Source organism: Syngnathus floridae, chromosome 19 (genome assembly GCF_059516105.1).
Source record: "Syngnathus floridae isolate MCC-2025c chromosome 19, RoL_Sflo_1.0, whole genome shotgun sequence".
NCBI lineage: Eukaryota > Metazoa > Chordata > Actinopteri > Syngnathiformes > Syngnathidae > Syngnathus > Syngnathus floridae.
This window is the reverse complement of record NC_142431.1, coordinates 10,257,314-10,279,918: the sequence shown is the minus strand read 5'-3', so window position 1 is coordinate 10,279,918 and position 22,605 is coordinate 10,257,314. Positions and strand designations below refer to the sequence as shown.

The 22,605-nt window shown below is 46.2% G+C and overlaps 1 protein-coding gene across 1 annotated transcript; it reads right to left on the bottom strand.

Annotated features, from left to right (window-relative positions):
* Nucleotides 1-6,546: 6,546 nt before the first annotated feature.
* Nucleotides 6,547-9,361, bottom strand: LOC148382083 (janus kinase and microtubule-interacting protein 3-like). The gene is made up of 6 exons (XM_088362677.1): nt 8,252-9,361; nt 8,097-8,167; nt 7,400-7,960; nt 7,115-7,177; nt 6,930-7,028; nt 6,547-6,840 (listed from the first exon to the last, which is right to left on the bottom strand). Exons 3-6 carry the CDS (start codon nt 7,466-7,468, stop codon nt 6,547-6,549), a joined length of 525 nt encoding a protein of 174 aa, XP_088218803.1. The 5' UTR covers nt 7,469-7,960; nt 8,097-8,167; nt 8,252-9,361.
* Nucleotides 9,362-22,605: the final 13,244 nt, after the last annotated feature.

Sequence of the window (22,605 nt, the reverse complement as noted above, 5' to 3'; positions counted from 1 at the left end):
ACTGTTTTGAAAAGGAGTGGGAACAAGTAAGACGTATTTAATTTATTTAATGGGAAGTAGTAAGACTTATTAAATTTATTTAATCTACTTTTCTTCCCAGGCAAAATTTGATGTGCTGCAATTCCAAATTTCCAAAGTGAATGAAGGAATGAAGTCCTTTAAATTATGATTTTGTATAAATACTAGGCATTAACACAAAATCGACGGCACAAAATGGGCAGACTTTACTTGTTTGAAAAGGACTGGTTACAAGACAGACTTTTTTAATTTATTTAATGGGAAGAAGACTTATTTAGTTTAATTGATCTATTTTTGTTCCCTGCCAAAATTCGATTTGCTGCAATTCCAAATTTCCAAAGTGAATGAAGGAAAGAAGTCGTTTAAATTATGATTTTGTTTAAATACTAGGCATAGACACAAAATCTACGGCACAAAATGGGCAGACTTTACTTGTTTGAAGAGGACTGGTTACAAGACAGACTTTTCTGATTTATTTAATGGGAAGAGGACTTATTTAGTTTATTTAATCTATTTTTGTTCCCTGGCAAAATTGGATTTGCTGAAATTGTATTTTGCCAAATCTCGATTTGAGACCTGATAGGAAGTATTAAACGCTTAGTTAAATCAATACAAGTTGGTAATAAGAGCGAGTAATGTTGGTTGAACCGATGAATGAAGGTTGAAAGCAATTTAAATTATGACTTTGTATAAATACTAGATATTAACAGAACATCTACTGCGCAAAATGGGCAGAGTTTACTTGTTTGAGAAGGAGTGGCTTATTCAAAACTAAGATTTATGTAATCTGTTTGTTCCCAGGCAAAATTGGATGTGATGCAATTCCAAATTTCACCACATGATGGTGCCCAATTTTGACTTCATAGGACATATTAAACACTTAGCTTGTTATTATGTTCAAGGTAATCAGATTTGTTTATCATTCTAATGGCCTCTTCAAAACTATTCTGGATTACTACTTTGGATCTATTCTACATTACTTGGCAACAACATACTCTGTAACAGATTAGGCAGTATAATCACATATGTTAACTTGAGAGTGCCCACACTCAATCTACTTATCGTGATGTGTTAAATCAATTACTGTTAGACATTATTTGTCTGATAATCTACCAAATCTTTGAATTGAAGAATTTGTGATTTAATTAATAGCTTGTTCAGGGTAATCAGACTTGTATATAATTCTAATGGCCTTCTTTTGAAAACTATTCTGAATTACAACTTTGGATCTTATATTACTTTGCAACAATCTACTCCGTGACAGATTAGGCAGTATAATCACATATGTTAACTTCAGTGCCCACACTGTATTTATTTATGGTTATTTGTTAAATCAAGTACTGTTAGACATGAAATAGGAAGTGTTTAACATAAATGTTATGGCTACTCACCATTGTAGCTCGCTCCTGATCAATGATACGAGCCTCTTCTTGCAGTGGAAAACTTGCAGCCAACAAACACCGTGGAACCTAAAGGAATGAAATTAAACATTAACATTTCGCCTCGACCAATTTTCACACGTACAACGCAACGCGGCTACACTTCTGCTATTACAAACGTAAATCTCCTTAAACACAATGAGTGTTACTTACCGTGTACGCTCTAGACGGTCCAGTTGCAAGCAGAAAATAAAGATATTTCTGTTGATAATCGTCGCTGCTCAGTGGCTCACGGCCATCGCGCCAACAGATTTGAATTTTGGCGGAGGTTCGGGCAATTACGTCATATCCGCGGCATTTGACTGCGACGTAATACCCGCTTATCTGAAACGGCAGTTAAAAGTAGAGTTACATCAAGTTTTCTTGGAACCTAAACGAATGAAAGAAAACTATCATTTGGCCACAACCAACATTCACAGATACAACACAACGTGCGGGGTTGAGGTTAAAGATTGAGTGAAGGGCCCTCGTTTTAAACTACTGTTTTGAAAAGGAGTGGGAACAAGTAAGACGTATTTAATTTATTTAATGGGAAGTAGTAAGACTTATTAAATTTATTTAATCTACTTTTCTTCCCAGGCAAAATTTGATGTGCTGCAATTCCAAATTTCCAAAGTGAATGAAGGAATGAAGTCCTTTAAATTATGATTTTGTATAAATACTAGGCATTAACACAAAATCGACGGCACAAAATGGGCAGACTTTACTTGTTTGAAAAGGACTGGTTACAAGACAGACTTTTTTAATTTATTTAATGGGAAGAAGACTTATTTAGTTTAATTGATCTATTTTTGTTCCCTGCCAAAATTCGATTTGCTGCAATTCCAAATTTCCAAAGTGAATGAAGGAAAGAAGTCGTTTAAATTATGATTTTGTTTAAATACTAGGCATAGACACAAATTCTACGGCACAAAATGGGCAGACTTTACTTGTTTGAAGAGGACTGGTTACAAGACAGACTTTTCTGATTTATTTAATGGGAAGAGGACTTATTTAGTTTATTTAATCTATTTTTGTTCCCTGGCAAAATTGGATTTGCTGAAATTGTATTTTGCCAAATCTCGATTTGAGACCTGATAGGAAGTATTAAACGCTTAGTTAAATCAATACAAGTTGGTAATAAGAGCGAGTAATGTTGGTTGAACCGATGAATGAAGGTTGAAAGCAATTTAAATTATGACTTTGTATAAATACTAGATATTAACAGAACATCTACTGCGCAAAATGGGCAGAGTTTACTTGTTTGAGAAGGAGTGGCTTATTCAAAACTAAGATTTATGTAATGTGTTTGTTCCCAGGCAAAATTGGATGTGATGCAATTCCAAATTTCACCACATGATGGTGCCCAATTTTGACTTCATAGGACATATTAAACACTTAGCTTGTTATTATGTTCAAGGTAATCAGATTTGTTTATCATTCTAATGGCCTCTTCAAAACTATTCTGGATTACTACTTTGGATCTATTCTACATTACTTGGCAACAACATACTCTGTAACAGATTAGGCAGTATAATCACATATGTTAACTTGAGAGTGCCCACACTCAATCTACTTATCGTGATGTGTTAAATCAATTACTGTTAGACATTATTTGTCTGATAATCTACCAAATCTTTGAATTGAAGAATTTGTGATTTAATTAATAGCTTGTTCAGGGTAATCAGACTTGTATATAATTCTAATGGCCTTCTTTTGAAAACTATTCTGAATTACAACTTTGGATCTTATATTACTTTGCAACAATCTACTCGGTGACAGATTAGGCAGTATAATCACATATGTTAACTTCAGTGCCCACACTGTATTTATTTATGGTTATTTGTTAAATCAAGTACTGTTAGACATGAAATAGGAAGTGTTTAACATAAATGTTATGGCTACTCACCATTGTAGCTCGCTCCTGGTCAATGATATGAGCCTCTTCTTGCAGTGGAAAACTTGCAGCCAACAAACACCGTGGAACCTAAAGGAATGAAATTAAACATTAACATTTCGCCCGGACCAACATTCACACGTACAACGCAACGCGGCTACACTTCTGCTATTACAAACGTAAATCTCCTTAAACACAACGAGTGTTACTTACCGTGTACGCTCTAGGCAAAATTGGATGTGATGCAATTCCAAATCTATCTGAAACGGCAGTTAAAAGTAGAGTTACATCAAGTTTTCTTTTTTAATCAACACAATCATTTACAACCGTTGACCAGAAAGAATCGTCGAAATTCGACGTCCCCCACAAACGCCACGCTCACTCGCTTTTCAGGGCAACAAAAGTACTTCTTTTTAAAAACGATGAGTTGTACTTACCGTGTACGCTCTGGACGGTCCAGTTGCAAGCAGAAAATAAAAATATTTCTCTTGTTAGTCGTTTGTTACCATCCGCTGTGTCTTTGTCAACATCGCCGCCATTTTCCTACTTCCTGCTGCGAGCCACGCCCACGGATTTAAATTTGGGCGGAAGCTCTTTCCATTGGCGTCGTTTTCGCGTATAGCAAATCCGATTGGTTGGGAAGGGGGCACGGTTATGCAGCCGAGGGGTCCTGTGATCGGTGGGATGTAAAGTAGGCGTCGACGTCACGTCCGCGTCACGTGACCACGACGTGGCAGACGTCATATAGCAACCGCTGTTTTGTTTAGTAGACTTACAGTTGTTATGCATTGACATAATGGCGCACACACCAAATAGATTTAAATAAATTAAATAATTCTTCTGCCCACTCTCTTTTAAACAAGTTAACTCTCCCCGCGGATTTGAATTCCGGCGAAAGTTACGCCCATCGACGTCACGTATGTCACGTGACCACGACGTGGCAGATGTCATATAGCAACCGCTGTTTTGTTTAGTAGATTTACAGTTGTTATGCATTGGCATAATGGTGTGCACTCAAAATAGATTTAAATAAATTAAATATTTCTTCTGCCTACTCCCTTTTAAACAAGTTAACTCTGCCCACGTCCATTGACGTCTTGTCTGCGTCACGTGACCACGACGTAGCGACGTCATATAGTAACCGCTGTTTTGACCAGTAGACTTAGTTATTATGCGTTGACATAATGGCGCACTGGTTAGCATGGCCACCTCTTAAGCATGATGATGCGGGTTCGACGCCTGATCAATGTTAGCATGGAGTGAGCTGAAGTGCATGGCGCTGAAGATTTGAATCTTTGAAATGCGCTGAGGTCTGACATATCAGGCAGAATGGTTTGCCATCACGTTCAACAAAAAATAGAAACTTTCCCACTCTGATTAAAACGTCCTGTGTTCATCTACGTATTTTCGTTTTGCTGTGCATCTTTTCCCTGCCATTTCGAGAGCCCAATTGACACTCATAGTTTAAAGAAATGTGTTTGCCCATCCTACTTTGTGGAATTTCACCACATGCGCTTTTGACCAAAATACCAAATTGAACTCAAGTGAAGCCAACACGCACAACCCCCCCCCCCCCCCCCCCCACACACACACACACACACAAATGTTGATATGAACATAAAAGAGCCGCATGCGGTTCGGGAGTTGCGGCTTGGCCAAACCTGTACTATACAACTTTATTTGTATAAAATTTTCACAACAGCTGTCACACAAACAAAGCGGGAAAAACCGAAGACGTGCGTGTTCCGCCCACGCTGGATTTATTTGCACCTTTGAAAAGACACCGTATTGCCGCAGATGTGGCAAAGAGTACTTTTGGGCATCTGAGACGGAAGGATGTCCAAAGCATCACGTCACCTGCTCTGGTAGGCATGGTGGTGGGACGTTGAGGTCAACCGCTTTGGGGTTGGCTGACTCTTTGATCGCAGGATGCCACACACTTGAAGACAGAAGCAGAAAAGCAGAGCTAAATGCAAAATGTACTCACCGGTGACTCCAATTTTTTTCCCCCCTGAAGAAACAGCTGGACGGGTGGCCCCGGCTGGCCAGTGGGACTCTTGTTATTCTGACCCTTTTTAGTGCGCGTTTGGGGCAACAACCGTTTTTTGTGGCGCTCTCTTCTGGTTCAAAAGTGCCCTGCATGTGAATTTGCTTTTCCTGCCTTCTGATTGGATGAGCGCCGGTGTGACGCGGTGCCTCTGTCACCGTGGCGGGGGGTATACGTTGGCATCGGAGCGTCTGCCAACGTCTGAGACCGGCTGGCAGTGTATCGGAGGTGTCGAGTGCGGTGCCGCTGGAGCTCACTCACCAGCTGGTGTTAGGGCCACAGAATGAAGGCCAAGGAGAAGAATAGAAAGAGAAACAGAAACTTCTCCTCCAATTGTTTGATTTGTCTCTTCTGAGCTTCGATGAATTCTTTCAGCTCTTTGTTCCTCTAGGACGGACAAATGGAAAGTGGCATTCAAAAGCCAGTAAGCGTGCAAGTAAGTGCCGGGCTGGCTTTGGGCCCTTACCTGTTGCGCGCTGTGCAGCAGATCCATTCTCTCTTGGAGGATGCAAGCGTCGCGCTCCCTCAACTCGCACATCAGGGCTCGCTTCCATTGGTCCACGGCGCTCCTAAGCTCTTCTCTCTGATCCGCCGTCAGCACGTCATTCACGCCAGCGTGGCTGGCTTTTTCGCCGTCCGTGGCGGGGCAGTCCCGCTGCGGTAGCGCCTCGTACAACATGGCCTCCAGCTCCAGGATCCTCTGGGCCGCAATCCTCGTCCATCAGTGGTCCGGCGGGAGATTTGAGGGCGGCTTACCTTATGAGCCTGGTCCATGGAACACTTCCTGAAGTCCAACTCTTCATCCAGGTAGCCCTTCTGCTTGCAGAACATATCCTAGCACAGCTCAAGGTCAGAATTGTTGGGGCACATTGCCGGAGTTCCCCTTGGCTGATGTCGCGTGTCTGTCTACCTTCTCACTTTCAATGTCCAACATCTTCTGTTGAAGTGTTGACTTGGTCACTTTGATGTATTCTAACCACTGAGGAAAGGCTGCTGTCACATAAGCAGAATGCGAGAGCGTGCGTGGACGTGCGTGTTACCTTCTCGGCTAGGGTGAGAAGGGTCCTGGCGTGAATCACGACCACCTGCTCCTCGCTGGTGAGATTCTGCAAGAGCCCAAAGGCACAGCGTCAACAAGCTTCTTTCAGCGCAAAGCCTTCCAAAAGTCACATTTGAGCCGCCGAGTCTCGTGGAGTGCGAACATAAGGAGTTCGACATACACTTACGGCGTTATAGCCCAGGATGTCCAGCTTCTTCATCAGATCACTGATGACGATGTCCGGGGGAAAGGCGCAAGGAGCAATGTAAGGTGTTCTGGGACCTCGGGTTAAGGTTAGGGTTGCGAGGGACGCCTTACGTACGCTCACGCCCTCGGCCTCGCAGTAGATCTGCAAAGGGCTGAGGCCGTCTGGGAAACGGACTTGCAGAAACTTCAAGACGGGGGAGCGCCACTCCCTCTCCTGAAAGGCAGAGGCATGCATCCGTCCGTCCGTCCGTCCGTCCGTCCGTCACATCTCTGGCCTCAACACGCTTGTGCGAGTCTTCCCACCTCCAGCTCCAGGATGCGGAACTCAAGCAGTTCGTTTTGGTCTCGGATATCCTGGATGTGCTCTTTCAGACGCGCTTCTTCCGCCTCCATCCGCCTGACCTGAAAAGACAGTCAGACCTCATCTGCGGGGCTTCCCGACAGGTGTGACGCCAAGCGACTCCGCCCAGCGCCTTTCTTTCCGTCACCTTTTCGGCCAACTGCTGATTGCTCTGACGCAGCAGCTGCTTCTCCTCCACCCACTTGACATTCTAGAAGAGACAAACGCGTGGACAGCTTTGGAATGTTGTGTCATTTTCATCCACAAATTCTTTGGTTGACTGGAAAATGACATTTGCTTTTCTCCGCATTTTCCCAGCCACGTTCGGGGGGGGGGGGGGGGGGGGGGTTGGTCCAGTAATGCCAGACGGATGAGTGACTGAAGAATGTAGCTATTTTGTCTGAGAAAAAGGTGTGCTCATTGATGAGCTTACCTGTCCTTGTTGCTTCAGCGCTGACTCCAGATCTGCTACTCTGCTTTGATAGTGACCCATTTCTACCATCAGCTTTTCTCTGGTCTGAAAGGAGGAGGAGGGAGGCTCCTCCTCCTCCTTTCAGACCAGAGAACACCCGAGGCTGGGTGAGAACGGGGAGGCTGCGACCCGGCCGGGGGTTGCGGGAAGGGGCGCCACCTTGATCTCCTTCTCGGCGTCGTAGTCCCCTTTCGCTGGTCTGGGCTAGCAGAGCGTAGGCTCGTTGCAGCGCTTGATATTCTTGCGTCAGCTGGCGGTAGCGAAGCTCCGCCTCTTCATGCACACACCAATGCAACACAGCACTAGTACCAGAATCAGTCAGACCGGCGACAAAGCACCCGCGACGCAAAGACGAGTCCGATTCCAGGCTGAAGAGGAATGTTTGGTGCCAATACGCTGGCAGAAATGGCGGGCTACCTCTTCGGGTTCCGTGTCGGGGGTTCTGTCGGTGTGAAAAGACAAGGACGATCCGTCCGAGTCCACCAACACGTCTTCGTCGTAGCCGTAAAATGTTTCGATGACCTGCGGGCGCGGAAGCAAACATCTCTCTGAACAAACTGAAGCGACACCTCACGATGAATCGACGAGAGGAACGATAGCGAGAAAAAGGCCATTTCATCTTGCGCAACACCAAGCAGCCGCAAACAAACAGACTCACCTTGCAGGACCTCACGCTTTGTTCCTCCTCAGAGATTCTCGACGTCGGTATTGTAGCAGCAAATCTCTCTCCTGTCGACACAAATAATCCGCCTTTGAGATTCTTTGGATGCAAAGGGAACGAACGGCTCCGGCGCAGAAACAAACGCGACTCACAATGACATTTCTGACATGAGCTCCTGTCTCCAGAGCCTGAAAAACACGTCACCGGCGATGATTGGAGGGACGCTCGTCTTTTCCAAAAGTGACAACTACAGGGTGTGTCAGGGTTTTCCAGATTATCTTTATCGTATCATTGTGTTGCTTTGACTTTGACTGCGACCTGTAATAAATAATATTATTTATCCCTTATTTATCCCTATCGCTTATCCCTTCCTACACAAAGTCGTAAAACACCCCTTGCTATGTTTTGACTAGAGGTCAAGGGCTTCCTCTATTCAATCCACTCTTACACCCACCCTGTTTCTCTTAATTAAAATGCTCGTGCAGGAGCCGAGAGTCAGACTTCATTCGTACAACGGATGGACTCTCCACCTGCAGGTGTCCAAAAGAACTTACTTGTCTCCCGTGTGGTTCTTGCAAAATAAGTTGGAGCGAGCGCAACTCTAACAGGGTGCATTTTGCCACTAGCTGCCTACGGACAATGACGTCGCGCTCGCGGCTCATGGTTGACGGGCTGAGCAGCCGGGCAAGTCCGTCGTTTTCAGCGCACAGCGAGTGGCAAAGGCGCTGACAAAACGGGAGCTTTGAGCTGCTGAAAACGGCAAAACAAGTCTAAAGCGTGTTCAAACGCGTGCGCACAATGCTCCTGCTTGAAAGGTCGGAATTTAAGGGGCCAATTTTTTGGATGGCGGCCGCCGGCCAAGCTTTGGACGGAAAAGGTTTCCTGGCGACAGCGAGCGAGCGCGGCGCTGCCGTACGTGCACCGAGTCGCCTGCCTGAAGACCTTGGACAAGTCGTCGATGATGTGCCGCTGCTCCACAACTTGAAGGAACTCCATTTCACCGTCCTGCTGGCCGCAACCGCGGTCCAGGTCATTGAGCGAACTAGGCCTTCTCTGTGGAACACAAATGCAGTGGACTCTGTTGGCACGCCGCCGTTGTCCGCGTCGACTTACCTAGCTTGCCATCTCCTCGTTCTCCTGGGTGACAAAGCGCACTTTGTTTTCAAGGCGACACAGCACCAGCGAGAGTTCTTCATTCTTCCTGCTCAGGCGTTTGTTTTTGTACAGGAGTGGCAGAAACTGGCTTTCTGTTTCTCTCAGTCGCTTTAGCTGCAAGCATGAAGTGCGGGATGTGAAAGACGCACAACACGCGGGCCAGAACGTATCCATTCCTTTTGCATCGGTTTGAACGGAATCGTGGCTTTGGCTCCCAATAAAAGACATCTACCAGGCAACCGACTCGCCGCGCCGCTCAACTAATAAGCAAGCGCAATGGGTGCCTCGCTGGATGGCGCGCATCAAACGTAGCGCAAACCTTCAAGCGTGCCGTCAATAAATTACCAGTTCATTGCGCTCTTCAGAAAGCAGGGCGTTTCGATCCTCCAGTTTCCTGATGACTGCGCTGAGCTCAGCGATTTTCAGATGAAACCGTCGCGTGTCCCGATCCTCCTGAGACTGAAAACGCCCCGCAACACACACACACAAGCACTCGTTCAAAGTTCAAAACTGTTTTTGTGCTACCTTCCTCCAGCAACGAACTAAGTCATGCGTACTGCAAGTGTGTGATGAGGTGGCTTACGCAATGAAGAGGATTGCTAGTAGCGGCGTTGACCCCACTTCCAGGGTAGTTTAGGCCCGCCCTTTGGGAATCCCTCAGGGCAGCGATCTGCTGCTCGGCAGCCTGAGTCTGCAGCTGAAGGCGGTGGACGTGGCCGGCCCCAGGGCTTCATCCAAAACACTAACCGCTCTGTCTTTCAGCTTGATCTCATCCGTCTGGATGTACAAACGGGGAGCGCTCAGGCAGGCGGGCAAACTCATTTGCCAGAATTGTGACAAAAACAAAGAGAGCAACCGGCCAATTTTTTTCTTGAATCGACTACAACACCTTTGCTGTGACAAAAGCGAAGCGAGCAACCGGACATTTTCTTCTTGTGAAATAGAATAGAATAGAATGCCTTAGGTGTCATTGCACTGCAGGTATACAACGAAATTGGGAACATAGCCACGCACCGCGCATCTGATCAGTCCTACCAGTCGGCGGATCTCCCTCTCGCAGTCTCTCTTGGTTCGGCTCAGCTCCTCCCGATGCTGGTGATGAGCCGATCGGAGCTCGGCCGCTCGGGACTGCCAGGCCTGCTGGGCCGCTGCCAGGGCTTCTTCCGCGCTCCTGGTGGAGGCGACACCGCTCGGTCTCCCGACACCGCCGCGTCTCCTCCACCTCCGCCAGCAAAGCGCCCCCCCTCCTCACCTGAGCAGACATTGCGCCACACCGGGCCGTTGAGACCGCAACGGAGCGCCGCGACGCTTACTGGGGACAAGCTACACAATACGGTAGCGGCCGCATCGAAGCCCGACGTGGCGTGCGGATAGTCAGACACGGATAGAGCGGATCCCCTTGTCCATGGAGCCGTCCCTCAGGCTGAGGACCAAGGCATTCAGTCGCTGGATCTCTCCATCTTTGATTTTGATCACTCTCATCAGCTCCATTTCATGCTGCCGCAGTAATGTCTCCCTGGTAATGGCTAACTCTTTCTGCTTCTCCTCATGGAGTTTGCTTTTGAGTTCCGTCATGGCGGCGGTGGCACGGTGGTGCTCCGCCCGCAGGTCCTGACTTCTCTCTCTCTCCAGACAGCTGACCTGACATGACTTAGACTTAGACTTAGACAAACTTTATTGTCATCTTGTCTGCACATGGTGCATACAAAACGAAATTCCGTTGCATACGTCTTACAACAAAGTAGTGATATTGCAGTTGAATAGAAGTAACATACCCTATGAAAATATATATATATACATATATACTATATATATATATATATATATATATATATATATATATATATATAAAATAAGTATAAAGTGCAGCAGTGATAATTATGCAATAGTGCAAGTAGGCAAAACAGTATTCAAGAGTGTGCAGAGGAATGCTAAACCATGTATTAAACTTCTATTTAAAGGGTTTATACAAGTTCAGTAAAGTTGGTAGTGCGAGATAGTGCAAGATAGAGGTCCGTAGTGTCATAAAGTACAGTTCTGTGAATGTGTGATGCAGAGTTCAGTTTAGAGCTCAACAGTTCTAGTGTTCAACAGTCTGATGACAGCAGGGAAAAAGCTGTTGCAGAACCTGGTGGACCTGCAGCGGATGCTGCAAACCTCTTCCCAGAGGGCAGCAGGGAGAACAGTCCATGGTGGGGGTGTGATGGGTCATTGATGATGTTACGGGCACGGGACATGCAGCGCTGAGATGAAATGTCCTGAATGGAGGGAAGAGGAGCCCCTATGATCCTCTCTGCTGTCCTCACCACTCTCCTCACGTTCTTCCAATCGGAGGCGGTGCAGCCTCCACACCACACAGAGAGACAGCTTGTCAGAATGCTCTCTATGGTGCTCCTGTAGAACGTCCTCATGATGGGTGGGGGCAGGTGGGCTCTCCTCATCCTCCGCAGGAAGTACAAGCGCTTCTGTGCCCTCTTGACCAGTGCCGTAGTGTTCATAGTCCAGGTGAGGTCTTCTGTGATGTGGACCCCCAGGAATTTGGTGGTGCTGACCACCTCCACAGCTGAGCTGTTGATGATCAGTGGAGCGTGGTGAGGCTGTTTTTTCCTGAAGTCGACGATGATCTCCTTCATCTTCTCCTCATTCAGGATCAGGCTGTTTTCTCTGCACCAGCCCACCAGCTGCTCCACCTCCTCTCTGTAGTCCAGGTCGTTGTTGTCTCTGATGAGCCCCACCACCGTTGTGTCGTCTGCTGACTTCACGATGTGATTGGTGGTGAACCTGAGGACGCAGTCGTGTGTCATCAGGGTGCACAGCAGGGGGCTCAGGACGCAGCCCTGAAGGGAGCCTGTGCTGAGGGTGATGACATCAGAGGTGTTCTGTCCGACCCGGACTGACTGAGGTCTGTTGGTGAGGAAGTCTAGCAGCCAGTTGCGAAGGGGGGTGTTGAAGCCCAGGTGTTCCAATTTTCCTACCAGATGCTGTGGGATGATGGTGTTAAACGCTGAGCTGAAGTCCAGGAACAGCCTCCGCACATGGGTGTTCTTCTCCTCCAGGTGAGCCAGGCTCAGGTGAAGAACGGAGGAGATGGCGTCCTGAGTGGAGCGGTTTTGCCGGTCGGCAAACTGGAACGGGTCAAATAATAGGGGGAGTCTGGAAACGATGTGACCTTTAAGCAGCCTTTCGAAGCACTTCATCATAACCGGAGTCAGTGCAACAGGCCGGTAATCATTAAATGAGGTGATTTGAGGTTTCTTCGGCACCGGAATGATGGAGGCAGTCTTAAAGCACGCCGGCACTGTGGCTTGGCCCAGCGAGGTGTTAAAAATGTCTGTGATGACCCCAGCCAGATGACTTGCACATTCCCTGAACACACGCCCAGGAATGTTGTCGGGGCCAGGGGCCTTACAGGGGTTGACTCTCCTCAGGGTCTTCAACACATCGGCGGAGTCAAGGCAGAGTACCTCCTCTTCCTGATGGGGGACAGTTTTAACTGCTGGAGTGCCGTTTAGTGCCTCGAACCTCCCAAAGAAGTTATTTAGACCATTTAGAAAGTCAGCATCAACTACACCCACCGGGGGGGGGGAGGGTGAGTTGTAGTCTGTAATCGCCCGTATGCCTTGCCACATACTCCTGATGTTTTTGACGTCGTGGAAACGATCCTGAAATTTTCGACTGCGGTCTCGCTTCGCTATCCTGATGGCACGGTTCAAGTTGGCTCTCGCTGTCCTCAGTGTCTCCTTGTCGCCAGACTTGAAGGCAGAGTTCCGCGCTCGTAGCGTTTGACGTACCTCCTCAGTCATCCAGGGTCGTTGGTTGCCCCGGGTGATGATATTCTTAGTGGTGCTGACGTCCTCGGTGCATTTGTTGATGTAGGCTGACAGTCATGGCACACGCATGTCTAATCTACATCGGGAAAACTGGGAGGGAGGGAGGCAGGCAGGGAGGCAGGCAGGGAGGCAGGCAGGGAGGCAGGCAGTGTCTGTCTTTTGAGGTTTTCACCTTGTTCTTCTCCTGCTGAAGTTCTAACTGGACGTCCATCAGTTTGGTTCTCAGCTCGTCATTGGCGGCCTGAAGGGCGTCCGTTCGCTCCGCCTTGGCCCGCCCTGCCGGAGCTCGTTTGGACATCTCTTACTCGAGTCTCGCCCGGTCGTCAGTCAGAGATCACAACATTTGTACCTGGAGAGCACAAACGCAGCGCTGTTTTCCACTGGCTTCGAACTCAACTTCAATCGGTACCGTAACTTACAACATCATAAACATAGAACTAGCTTGACTTATTCATTGAATAAATGCATTTGGTTCTTCAAAACTGCATCACGCAACATAGCGTGACCGAGACGGCCGTTATCCACCTGCGTGAAGTTATTTGGTGAAATGAATGAGATGTTTAAGACACCATCGTTCTGTCTCTATGTAGATGAAGGTAAATAATCGATTGCTGAAGGTCCAAAGGTGTTGTGATAAACAAATAAACATATTAGTGATTAGTGACATATTTGTGATAAACATATTAGGCAGGATAATCACATATGTTAACGTGACTGCCCACACTGTATTTATTTATGGTTATTTGTTAAATCGAGTACTGTTAGACATGAAATAGGAAGTGTTTAACATAAATGGAAGACGAAAGGGGTACTCACCATTGTAGCTCCTGCTGGTCAATGATACGAGCCTCTTCTTGCAGTGGAAAACATACAGCCAACAAACACCGTGGAACCTAAAGGAATGAAATTAAACATTAACATTTAGCCTCAACCAACATTCACAGATACAACGCAACGCAAACTACACAAACGTAAATCTTTTTAAACACAATGAGTTGTACTTACCGTGTACGCTCTAGACGGTCCACTTGCAAGCGGAAAATAAAGATATTTCTGTTGATAATCGTCGCGTTTGTATCCGGTGTCTCGCTCAAGGCCATTGCGCCCACAGATTTGAATTTTGGCGAGAGTTCAGCCTATTGACGTCATTTCCGCGGTGTAATACCCGCATATCTGAAACGGCAAAGTTAAGAGTAGAGTTAAATAAAGTTTTTAGTCAACGCAATAATTTACAACCGTTGACCAGTCGAAATAATCGTCGAAATTTGGCGTCTGTGGCTGGAAGCAGACGCCGAGTTCGACATTCCTCCCAAACGCCACACTCCCTCGCTTTTCAGGGCTAAAAAAAAACAGTTGTAATTACCTTGTACGCTCTAGACGGTCAAGTTGCAAGCTGAAAACAAAAATATTTGCCTTGTTAGTCATCGTGTTACTAACCGCTGTGTCTTGTTTGCCAGAACTGCCGCTTTCCTACTTCCTGTTGCAAGCCACGCCCACGGATTATAATTTTGCCGTGAGTTCCGCCTATTGACGTCATGTCCGCGTCACATGACTGCGACGTAATATTATCTAAAACTGTTTGTGCGGTATTGTGTTGTTCTGTGCGGTATTGTGTTATTCTGTGCGGCGTCGTGTTGTTCTGTGCGGCGTCGTGTTGTTCAGTGCGACGTCGTGTTGTTCAGTGCGGCATGGTGTTGTTCAGTGCGGCATGGTGTTGTTCAGTGCGGCATAATGTTGTTCAGTGCGGCATAGTGTTGTTCAGTGCGGCATGGTGTTATTCAGTGCGGCATGGTGTTGTTCAGTGCGGCATGGTGTTGTTCAGTGCGGCATAATGTTGTTCAGTGCGCCATAATGTTGTTCAGTGCGGCATGGTGTTGTTCAGTGCGGGATGGTGTTGTTCAGTGCAGGATGGTGTTGTTCAGTGCGGCATGGTGTTGTTCAATGCGGCATGGTGTTGTTCAGTGCGGGATGGTGTTGTTCAGTGCGGCATGGTGTTGTTCAGTGCGGCATAATGTTGTTCAGTGCGGCATGGTGTTGTTCAGTGCGGCATGGTGTTGTTCAGTGCGGCATGGTGTTGTTCAGTGCGGCATGGTGTTGTTCAGTGCGGAATGGTGTTGTTCAGTGCGGCATGGTGTTGTTCAGTGCGGCATGGTGTTGTTCAGTGCGGCATGGTGTTGTTCAGTGCGGGGTGGTGTTGTTCAGTGCGGGATGGTGTTGTTCAGTGCGGCATGGTGTTGTTCAATGCGGCATGGTGTTGTTCAGTGCGGGATGGTGTTGTTCAATGCGGGATCGTGTTGTTCAGTGCGGCATAATGTTGTTCAGTGCAGCATGGTGTTGTTCAGTGCGGCATGGTGTTGTTCAGTGCGACATAATGTTGTTTAGTGCGGCATAATGTTGTTCAGTGCGGCATAATGTTGTTCAGTGCGGCATGGTGTTGTTCAGTGCGGCATGGTGTTGTTCAGTGCGGCATGGTGTTGTTCAGTGCAGGATGGTGTTGTTCAGTGCGGCATGGTGTTGTTCAATGCGGCATGGTGTTGTTCAGTGCGGGATGGTGTTGTTCAGTGCAGGATGGTGTTGTTCAGTGCGGCATGGTGTTGTTCAGTGTGGAATGGTGTTGTTCAGTGCGGCATGGTGTTGTTCAGTGCGGCATGGTGTTGTTCAGTGCAGGATGGTGTTGTTCGATGCGGGATCGTGTTGTTCAGTGCGGCATGGTGTTGTTCAGTGCGGCATGGTGTTGTTCAGTGCGGCATAATGTTGTTCAGTGCGGCATGGTGTTGTTCAGTGCGGCATGGTGTTGTTCAGTGCGGCATGGTGTTGTTCAGTGCGGCATGGTGTTGTTCAGTGCGGCATAATGTTGTCCAGTGCGCCATAATGTTGTTCAGTGTGGCATGGTGTTGTTTAGTGCGGGATGGTGTTGTTCAGTGCAGGATGGTGTTGTTCAGTGCGGCATGGTGTTGTTCAATGCGGCATGGTGTTGTTCAGTGCGGGATGGTGTTGTTCAGTGCGGCATGGTGTTGTTCAGTGCGGCATAATGTTGTTCAGTGCGGCATGGTGTTGTTCAGTGCGGCATGGTGTTGTTCAGTGCGGCATGGTGTTGTTCAGTGCGGCATGGTGTTGTTCAGTGCGGAATGGTGTTGTTCAGTGCGGCATGGTGTTGTTCAGTGCGGGATGGTGTTGTTCAATGCGGGATCATGTTGTTCAGTGCGGGGTGGTGTTGTTCAGTGCAGGATGGTGTTGTTCAGTGCAGGATGGTGTTGTTCAGTGCGGCATGGTGTTGTTCAATGCAGGATCGTGTTGTTCAGTGCAGCATAATGTTGTTCAGTGCAGCATGGTGTTGTTCAGTGCGGCATGGTGTTGTTCAATGCGGCATGGTGTTGTTCAGTGCGGGATGGTGTTGTTCAGTGCGGCATGGTGTTTTTCAGTGCGGCATAATGTTGTTCAGTGCGGCATGGTGTTGTTCAGTGCGGCATGGTGTTGTTCAGTGCAGGATGGTGTTGTTCAGTGCGGCATGGTGTTGTTCAATGCAGGATCGTGTTGTTCAGTGCAGCATAATGTTGTTCAGTGCAGCATGGTGTTGTTCAGTGCGGCATAATGTTGTCCAGTGCGCCATAATGTTGTTCAGTGCGGCATGGTGTTGTTTAGTGCGGGATGGTGTTGTTCAGTGCAGGATGGTGTTGTTCAGTGCGGCATGGTGTTGTTCAATGCGGCATGGTGTTGTTCAGTGCGGGATGGTGTTGTTAAGTGCGGCATGGTGTTGTTCAGTGCGGCATAATGTTGTTCAGTGCGGCATGGTGTTGTTCAGTGCGGCATGGTGTTGTTCAGTGCGGCATGGTGTTGTTCAGTGCGGCATGGTGTTGTTCAGTGCGGCATGGTGTTGTTCAGTGCGGCATGGTGTTGTTCAGTGCGGAATGGTGTTGTTCAGTGCGGCATGGTGTTGTTCAGTGCGGGATGGTGTTGTTCAATGCGGGATCATGTTGTTCAGTGCGGGGTGGTGTTGTTCAGTGCAGGATGGTGTTGTTCAGTGCAGGATGGTGTTGTTCAGTGCGGCATGGTGTTGTTCAATGCAGGATCGTGTTGTTCAGTGCAGCATAATGTTGTTCAGTGCAGCATGGTGTTGTTCAGTGCGGCATGGTGTTGTTCAATGCGGCATGGTGTTGTTCAGTGCGGGATGGTGTTGTTCAGTGCGGCATGGTGTTTTTCAGTGCGGCATAATGTTGTTCAGTGCGGCATGGTGTTGTTCAGTGCGGCATGGTGTTGTTCAGTGCAGGATGGTGTTGTTCAGTGCGGCATGGTGTTGTTCAATGCAGGATCGTGTTTTTCAGTGCAGCATAATGTTGTTCAGTGCAGCATGGTGTTGTTCAGTGCGGCATAATGTTGTCCAGTGCGCCATAATGTTGTTCAGTGCGGCATGGTGTTGTTTAGTGCGGGATGGTGTTGTTCAGTGCAGGATGGTGTTGTTCAGTGCGGCATGGTGTTGTTCAATGCGGCATGGTGTTGTTCAGTGCGGGATGGTGTTGTTCAGTGCGGCATGGTGTTGTTCAGTGCGGCATAATGTTGTTCAGTGCGGCATGGTGTTGTTCAGTGCGGCATGGTGTTGTTCAGTGCGGCATGGTGTTGTTCAGTGCGGCATGGTGTTGTTCAGTGCAGAATGGTGTTGTTCAGTGCGGCATGGTGTTGTTCAGTGCGGGATGGTGTTGTTCAATGCGGGATCATGTTGTTCAGTGCGGGGTGGTGTTGTTCAGTGCAGGATGGTGTTGTTCAGTGCAGGATGGTGTTGTTCAGTGCGGCATGGTGTTGTTCAATGCAGGATCGTGTTGTTCAGTGCAGCATAATGTTGTTCAGTGCAGCATGGTGTTGTTCAGTGCGGCATGGTGTTGTTCAATGCGGCATGGTGTTGTTCAGTGCGGGATGGTGTTGTTCAGTGCGGCATGGTGTTTTTCAGTGCGGCATAATGTTGTTCAGTGCGGCATGGTGTTGTTCAGTGCGGCATGGTGTTGTTCAGTGCAGGATGGTGTTGTTCAGTGCGGCATGGTGTTGTCCAATGCAGGATCGTGTTGTTCAGTGCAGCATAATGTTGTTCAGTGCAGCATGGTGTTGTTCAGTGCGGCATGGTGTTGTTCAATGCGGCATGGTGTTGTTCACTGCGGGATGGTGTTGTTCAATGCGGGATCGTGTTGTTCAGTGCGGCATAATGTTGTTCAGTGCAGCATGGTGTTGTTCAGTGCGGCATGGTGTTGTTCAGTGCGACATAATGTTGTTTAGTGCGGCATAATGTTGTTCAGTGCGGCATAATGTTGTTCAGTGCGGCATGGTGTTGTTCAGTGCGGCATGGTGTTGTTCAGTGCGGCATGGTGTTGTTCAGTGCAGGATGGTGTTGTTCAGTGCGGCATGGTGTTGTTTAATGCGGCATGGTGTTGTTCAGTGCGGGATGGTGTTGTTCAGTGCAGGATGGTGTTGTTCAGTGCGGCATGGTGTTGTTCAGTGCGGCATAATGTTGTTCAGTGCGGCATAATGTTGTTCAGTGCGGCATAATGTTGTTCAGTGCGGCATAATGTTGTTCAGTGCGGGATGGTGTTGTTCATTGCGGCATGGTGTTGTTCAGTGCGGCATGGTGTTGTTCAGTGCGGCATGGTGTTGTTCAGTGCGGGATGGTGTTGTTCAGTGCAGGATGGTGTTGTTCAGTGCGGCATGGTGTTGTTCAGTGCGGCATGGTGTTGTTCATTTCGGCATAATGTTGTTCAGTGCGGCATAATGTTGTTTAGTGCGGCATGGTGTTGTTCAGTGCGGGATGGTGTTGTTCAGTGCGTTATAATGTTGTTCAGTGCGGCATGGTGTTGTTCAGTGCGGCATGGTGTTGTTCAGTGCGGCATGGTGTTGTTCAGTGCGGCATAATGTTGTTCAGTGCGGCATGGTGTTGTTCAGTGCGGGATGGTGTTGTTCAGTGCGGGATGGTGTTGTTCAGTGCGGCATGGTGTTCAATGCGGAATGGTGTTGTTCAGTGCAGGATGGTGTTGTTCAGTGCGGCATGGTGTTGTTCAGTGCGGCATAATGTTGTTCAGTGCGGCATGGTGTTGTTCAGTGCGGCATGGTGTTGTTCAGTGCGGCATGGTGTTGTTCAGTGCGGCATAATGTTGTTCAGTGCGGCATGGTGTTGTTCAGTGCGGCATGGTGTTGTTCAGTGCGGCATAATGTTCAGTGCGGCATAATGTTCTTCAGTGCGGCATGGTGTTGTTCAGTGCGGGATGGTGTTGTTCAGTGCAGGATGGTGTTGTTCAGTGCGGCATGGTGTTCAGTGCGGGATGGTGTCTTTCAGTGCGGCATGGTGTCGTTCAGTGCGGCATGGTGTCTTTCAGTGCGGCATGGTGTCGTTCAGTGAGGCATGGTGTTGTTCAGTGCGGCATGGTGTTGTTTAGTGCGGCATGGTGTTGTTCAGTGCGGGATGGTGTTGTTCAGTGTGGCATGGTGTTCAGTGCGGCATGGTGTTGTTCAGTGCGGTATCGTGTTGTTCAGTGCGGTATCGTGTTTCTCAGTGCGGTATCGTGTTGTTCAGTGCAGTATCGTTGTGTTGTTCGTATTGTGTTTAACACTTAGCCTCTAACACTTAGCCTCTAACACTTAGCCTCTAGCATCTAGAAGGTAAATAAATAGGAAGGAAGGACTCACCGGTGACGTCTTCGCCCACGTCCAAGCGTTGTACTTTGTATTTTCATCCTTCTGACAGTGGAAAACATAGCCAACAAACACCGTGGAACCTAAACGAATGAAAGAAAACTATCATTTGGCCACAACCAACATTCACAGATACAACACAATGTGACGTGCGGGGTTGAGGTTAAAGGTTGAGTGAAGGGCCCTCGTTTTAAACTACTTTTTTGAAAAGGATTGGGAACAAGTAAGATGTATTTAATTTATTTAATGGGAAGTAGTAAGAGCTATTGAATTTAATCTATGTATTATATTCTATTGTATTGTATTCTGTTGTATTCTTTTGGATTGTATTCACACTAACCCCACTAAAACTTCAGCCCACAAAAACTCGCCTCTGGCGCCTAGCCTCTGGCACTTAGCCTCTAACACTTAGCCTTTAACACTTAGCCTTTAACACTTAGCCTTTAACACTTAGCCTAGAAGGTGAATAAATAGGGTTAAAGGTTGAGTGAAGGGACCTCGTTTTAAACTACTTTTTTGTAAAGGAGTGGGAACAAGTAAGACGTATTTAATTTATTTAATGGGAAGTAGTAAGACTTATTAAATTTATTTAATCTACTTTTCTTCCCAGGCAAAATTTGATGTGCTGCAATTCCAAATTTCCAAAGTGAATGAAGGAATGAAGTCCTTTAAATTATGATTTTGTATAAATACTAGGCATTAACACAAAATCGACGGCACAAAATGGGCAGACTTTACTTGTTTGAAAAGGACTGGTTACAAGACAGACTTTTTTAATTTATTTAATGGGAAGAAGACTTATTTAGTTTAATTGATCTATTTTTGTTCCCTGCCAAAATTCGATTTGCTGCAATTCCAAATTTCCAAAGTGAATGAAGGAAAGAAGTCGTTTAAATTATGATTTTGTTTAAATACTAGGCATAGACACAAAATCTACGGCACAAAATGGGCAGACTTTACTTGTTTGAAGAGGACTGGTTACAAGACAGACTTTTCTGATTTATTTAATGGGAAGAAGACTTATTTAGTTTATTTAATCTATTTTTGTTCCCTGGCAAAATTGGATTTGCTGAAATTGTATTTTGCCAAATCTTGCCTTGAGACCTGATAGGAAGTATTAAACGCTTAGTTAAATCAATACAAGTTGGTAATAAGAGCGAGTAATGTTGGTTGAACCGATGAATGAAGGTTGAAAGCAATTTAAATTATGACTTTGTATAAATACTAGATATTAACAGAACATCTACTGCGCGAAATGGGCAGAGTTTACTTGTTTGAGAAGGAGTGGCTTATTCAAAACTAAGATTTATTTAATCTGTTTGTTCCCAGGCAAAATTGGATGTGATGCAATTCCAAATTTCACCACATGATGGTGCCCAATTTTGACTTCATAGGACATATTAAACACTTAGCTTGTTATTATGTTCAAGGTAATCAGATTTGTTTATTATTCTAATGGCCTCTTCAAAACTATTCTGGATTACTACTTTGGATCTATTCTACATTACTTGGCAACAACATACTCTGTAACAGATTAGGCAGTATAATCATATCTGTTAACTTGAGAGTGCCCACACTCAATCTACTTATCGTGATGTGTTAAATCAATTACTGTTAGACATTATTTGTCTGATAATCTACCAAATCTTTGAATTGAAGAATTTGTGATTTAATTAATAGCTTGTTGTTATGTTAAGGGTAATCAGACTTGTATATAATTCTAATGGCCTTCTTTTGAAAACTATTCTGAATTACAACTTTGGATCTTATATTACTTTGCAACAATCTACTCCGTGACAGATTAGGCAGTATAATCACATATGTTAACTTCAGTGCCCACACTGTATTTATTTATGGTTATTTGTTAAATCAAGTACTGTTAGACATGAAATAGGAAGTGTTTAACATAAATGTTATGGCTACTCACCATTGTAGCTCGCTCCTGGTCAATGATACGAGCCTCTTCTTGCAGTGGAAAACTTGCAGCCAACAAACACCGTGGAACCTAAAGGAATGAAATTAAACATTAACATTTCGCCTCGACCAATTTTCACACGTACAACGCAACGCGGCTACACTTCTGCTATTACAAACGTAAATCTCCTTAAACACAATGAGTGTTACTTACCGTGTACGCTCTAGACGGTCCAGTTGCAAGCAGAAAATAAAGATATTTCTGTTGATAATCGTCGCTGCTCAGTGGCTCACGGCCATCGCGCCAACAGATTTGAATTTTGGCGGAGGTTCGGGCAATTACGTCATATCCACGGCACATGACTGCGACGTAATACCCGCTTATCTGAAACGGCAGTTAAAAGTAGAGTTACATCAAGTTTTCTTGGAACCTAAACGAATGAAAGAAAACTATCATTTGGCCACAACCAACATTCACAGATACAACACAACGTGCGGGGTTGGGGTTAAAGATTGAGTGAAGGGCCCTCGTTTTAAACTACTGTTTTGAAAAGGAGTGGGAACAAGTAAGACGTATTTAATTTATTTAATGGGAAGTAGTAAGACTTATTAAATTTATTTAATCTACTTTTCTTCCCAGGCAAAATTTGATGTGCTGCAATTCCAAATTTCCAAAGTGAATGAAGGAATGAAGTCCTTTAAATTATGATTTTGTATAAATACTAGGCATTAACACAAAATCGACGGCACAAAATGGGCAGACTTTACTTGTTTGAAAAGGACTGGTTACAAGACAGACTTTTTTAATTTATTTAATGGGAAGAAGACTTATTTAGTTTAATTGATCTATTTTTGTTCCCTGCCAAAATTCGATTTGCTGCAATTCCAAATTTCCAAAGTGAATGAAGGAAAGAAGTCGTTTAAATTATGATTTTGTT

Excerpts from the sequence above, each read along its gene's own strand:
- LOC148382083 (XM_088362677.1), bottom strand. The coding sequence starts at position 7,468 with ATGGTAGAAATGGGTCACTATCAAAGCAGAGTAGCAGATCTGGAGTCA. Across the intron at positions 7,178-7,399 it reads CGCTGAAGCAACAAGGACAG|AATGTCAAGTGGGTGGAGGA; the intron begins GTAAGCTCATCA and ends TGTCTCTTCTAG. Across the intron at positions 6,841-6,929 it reads TCCGCATCCTGGAGCTGGAG|GAGAGGGAGTGGCGCTCCCC; the intron begins GTGGGAAGACTC and ends TCTGCCTTTCAG.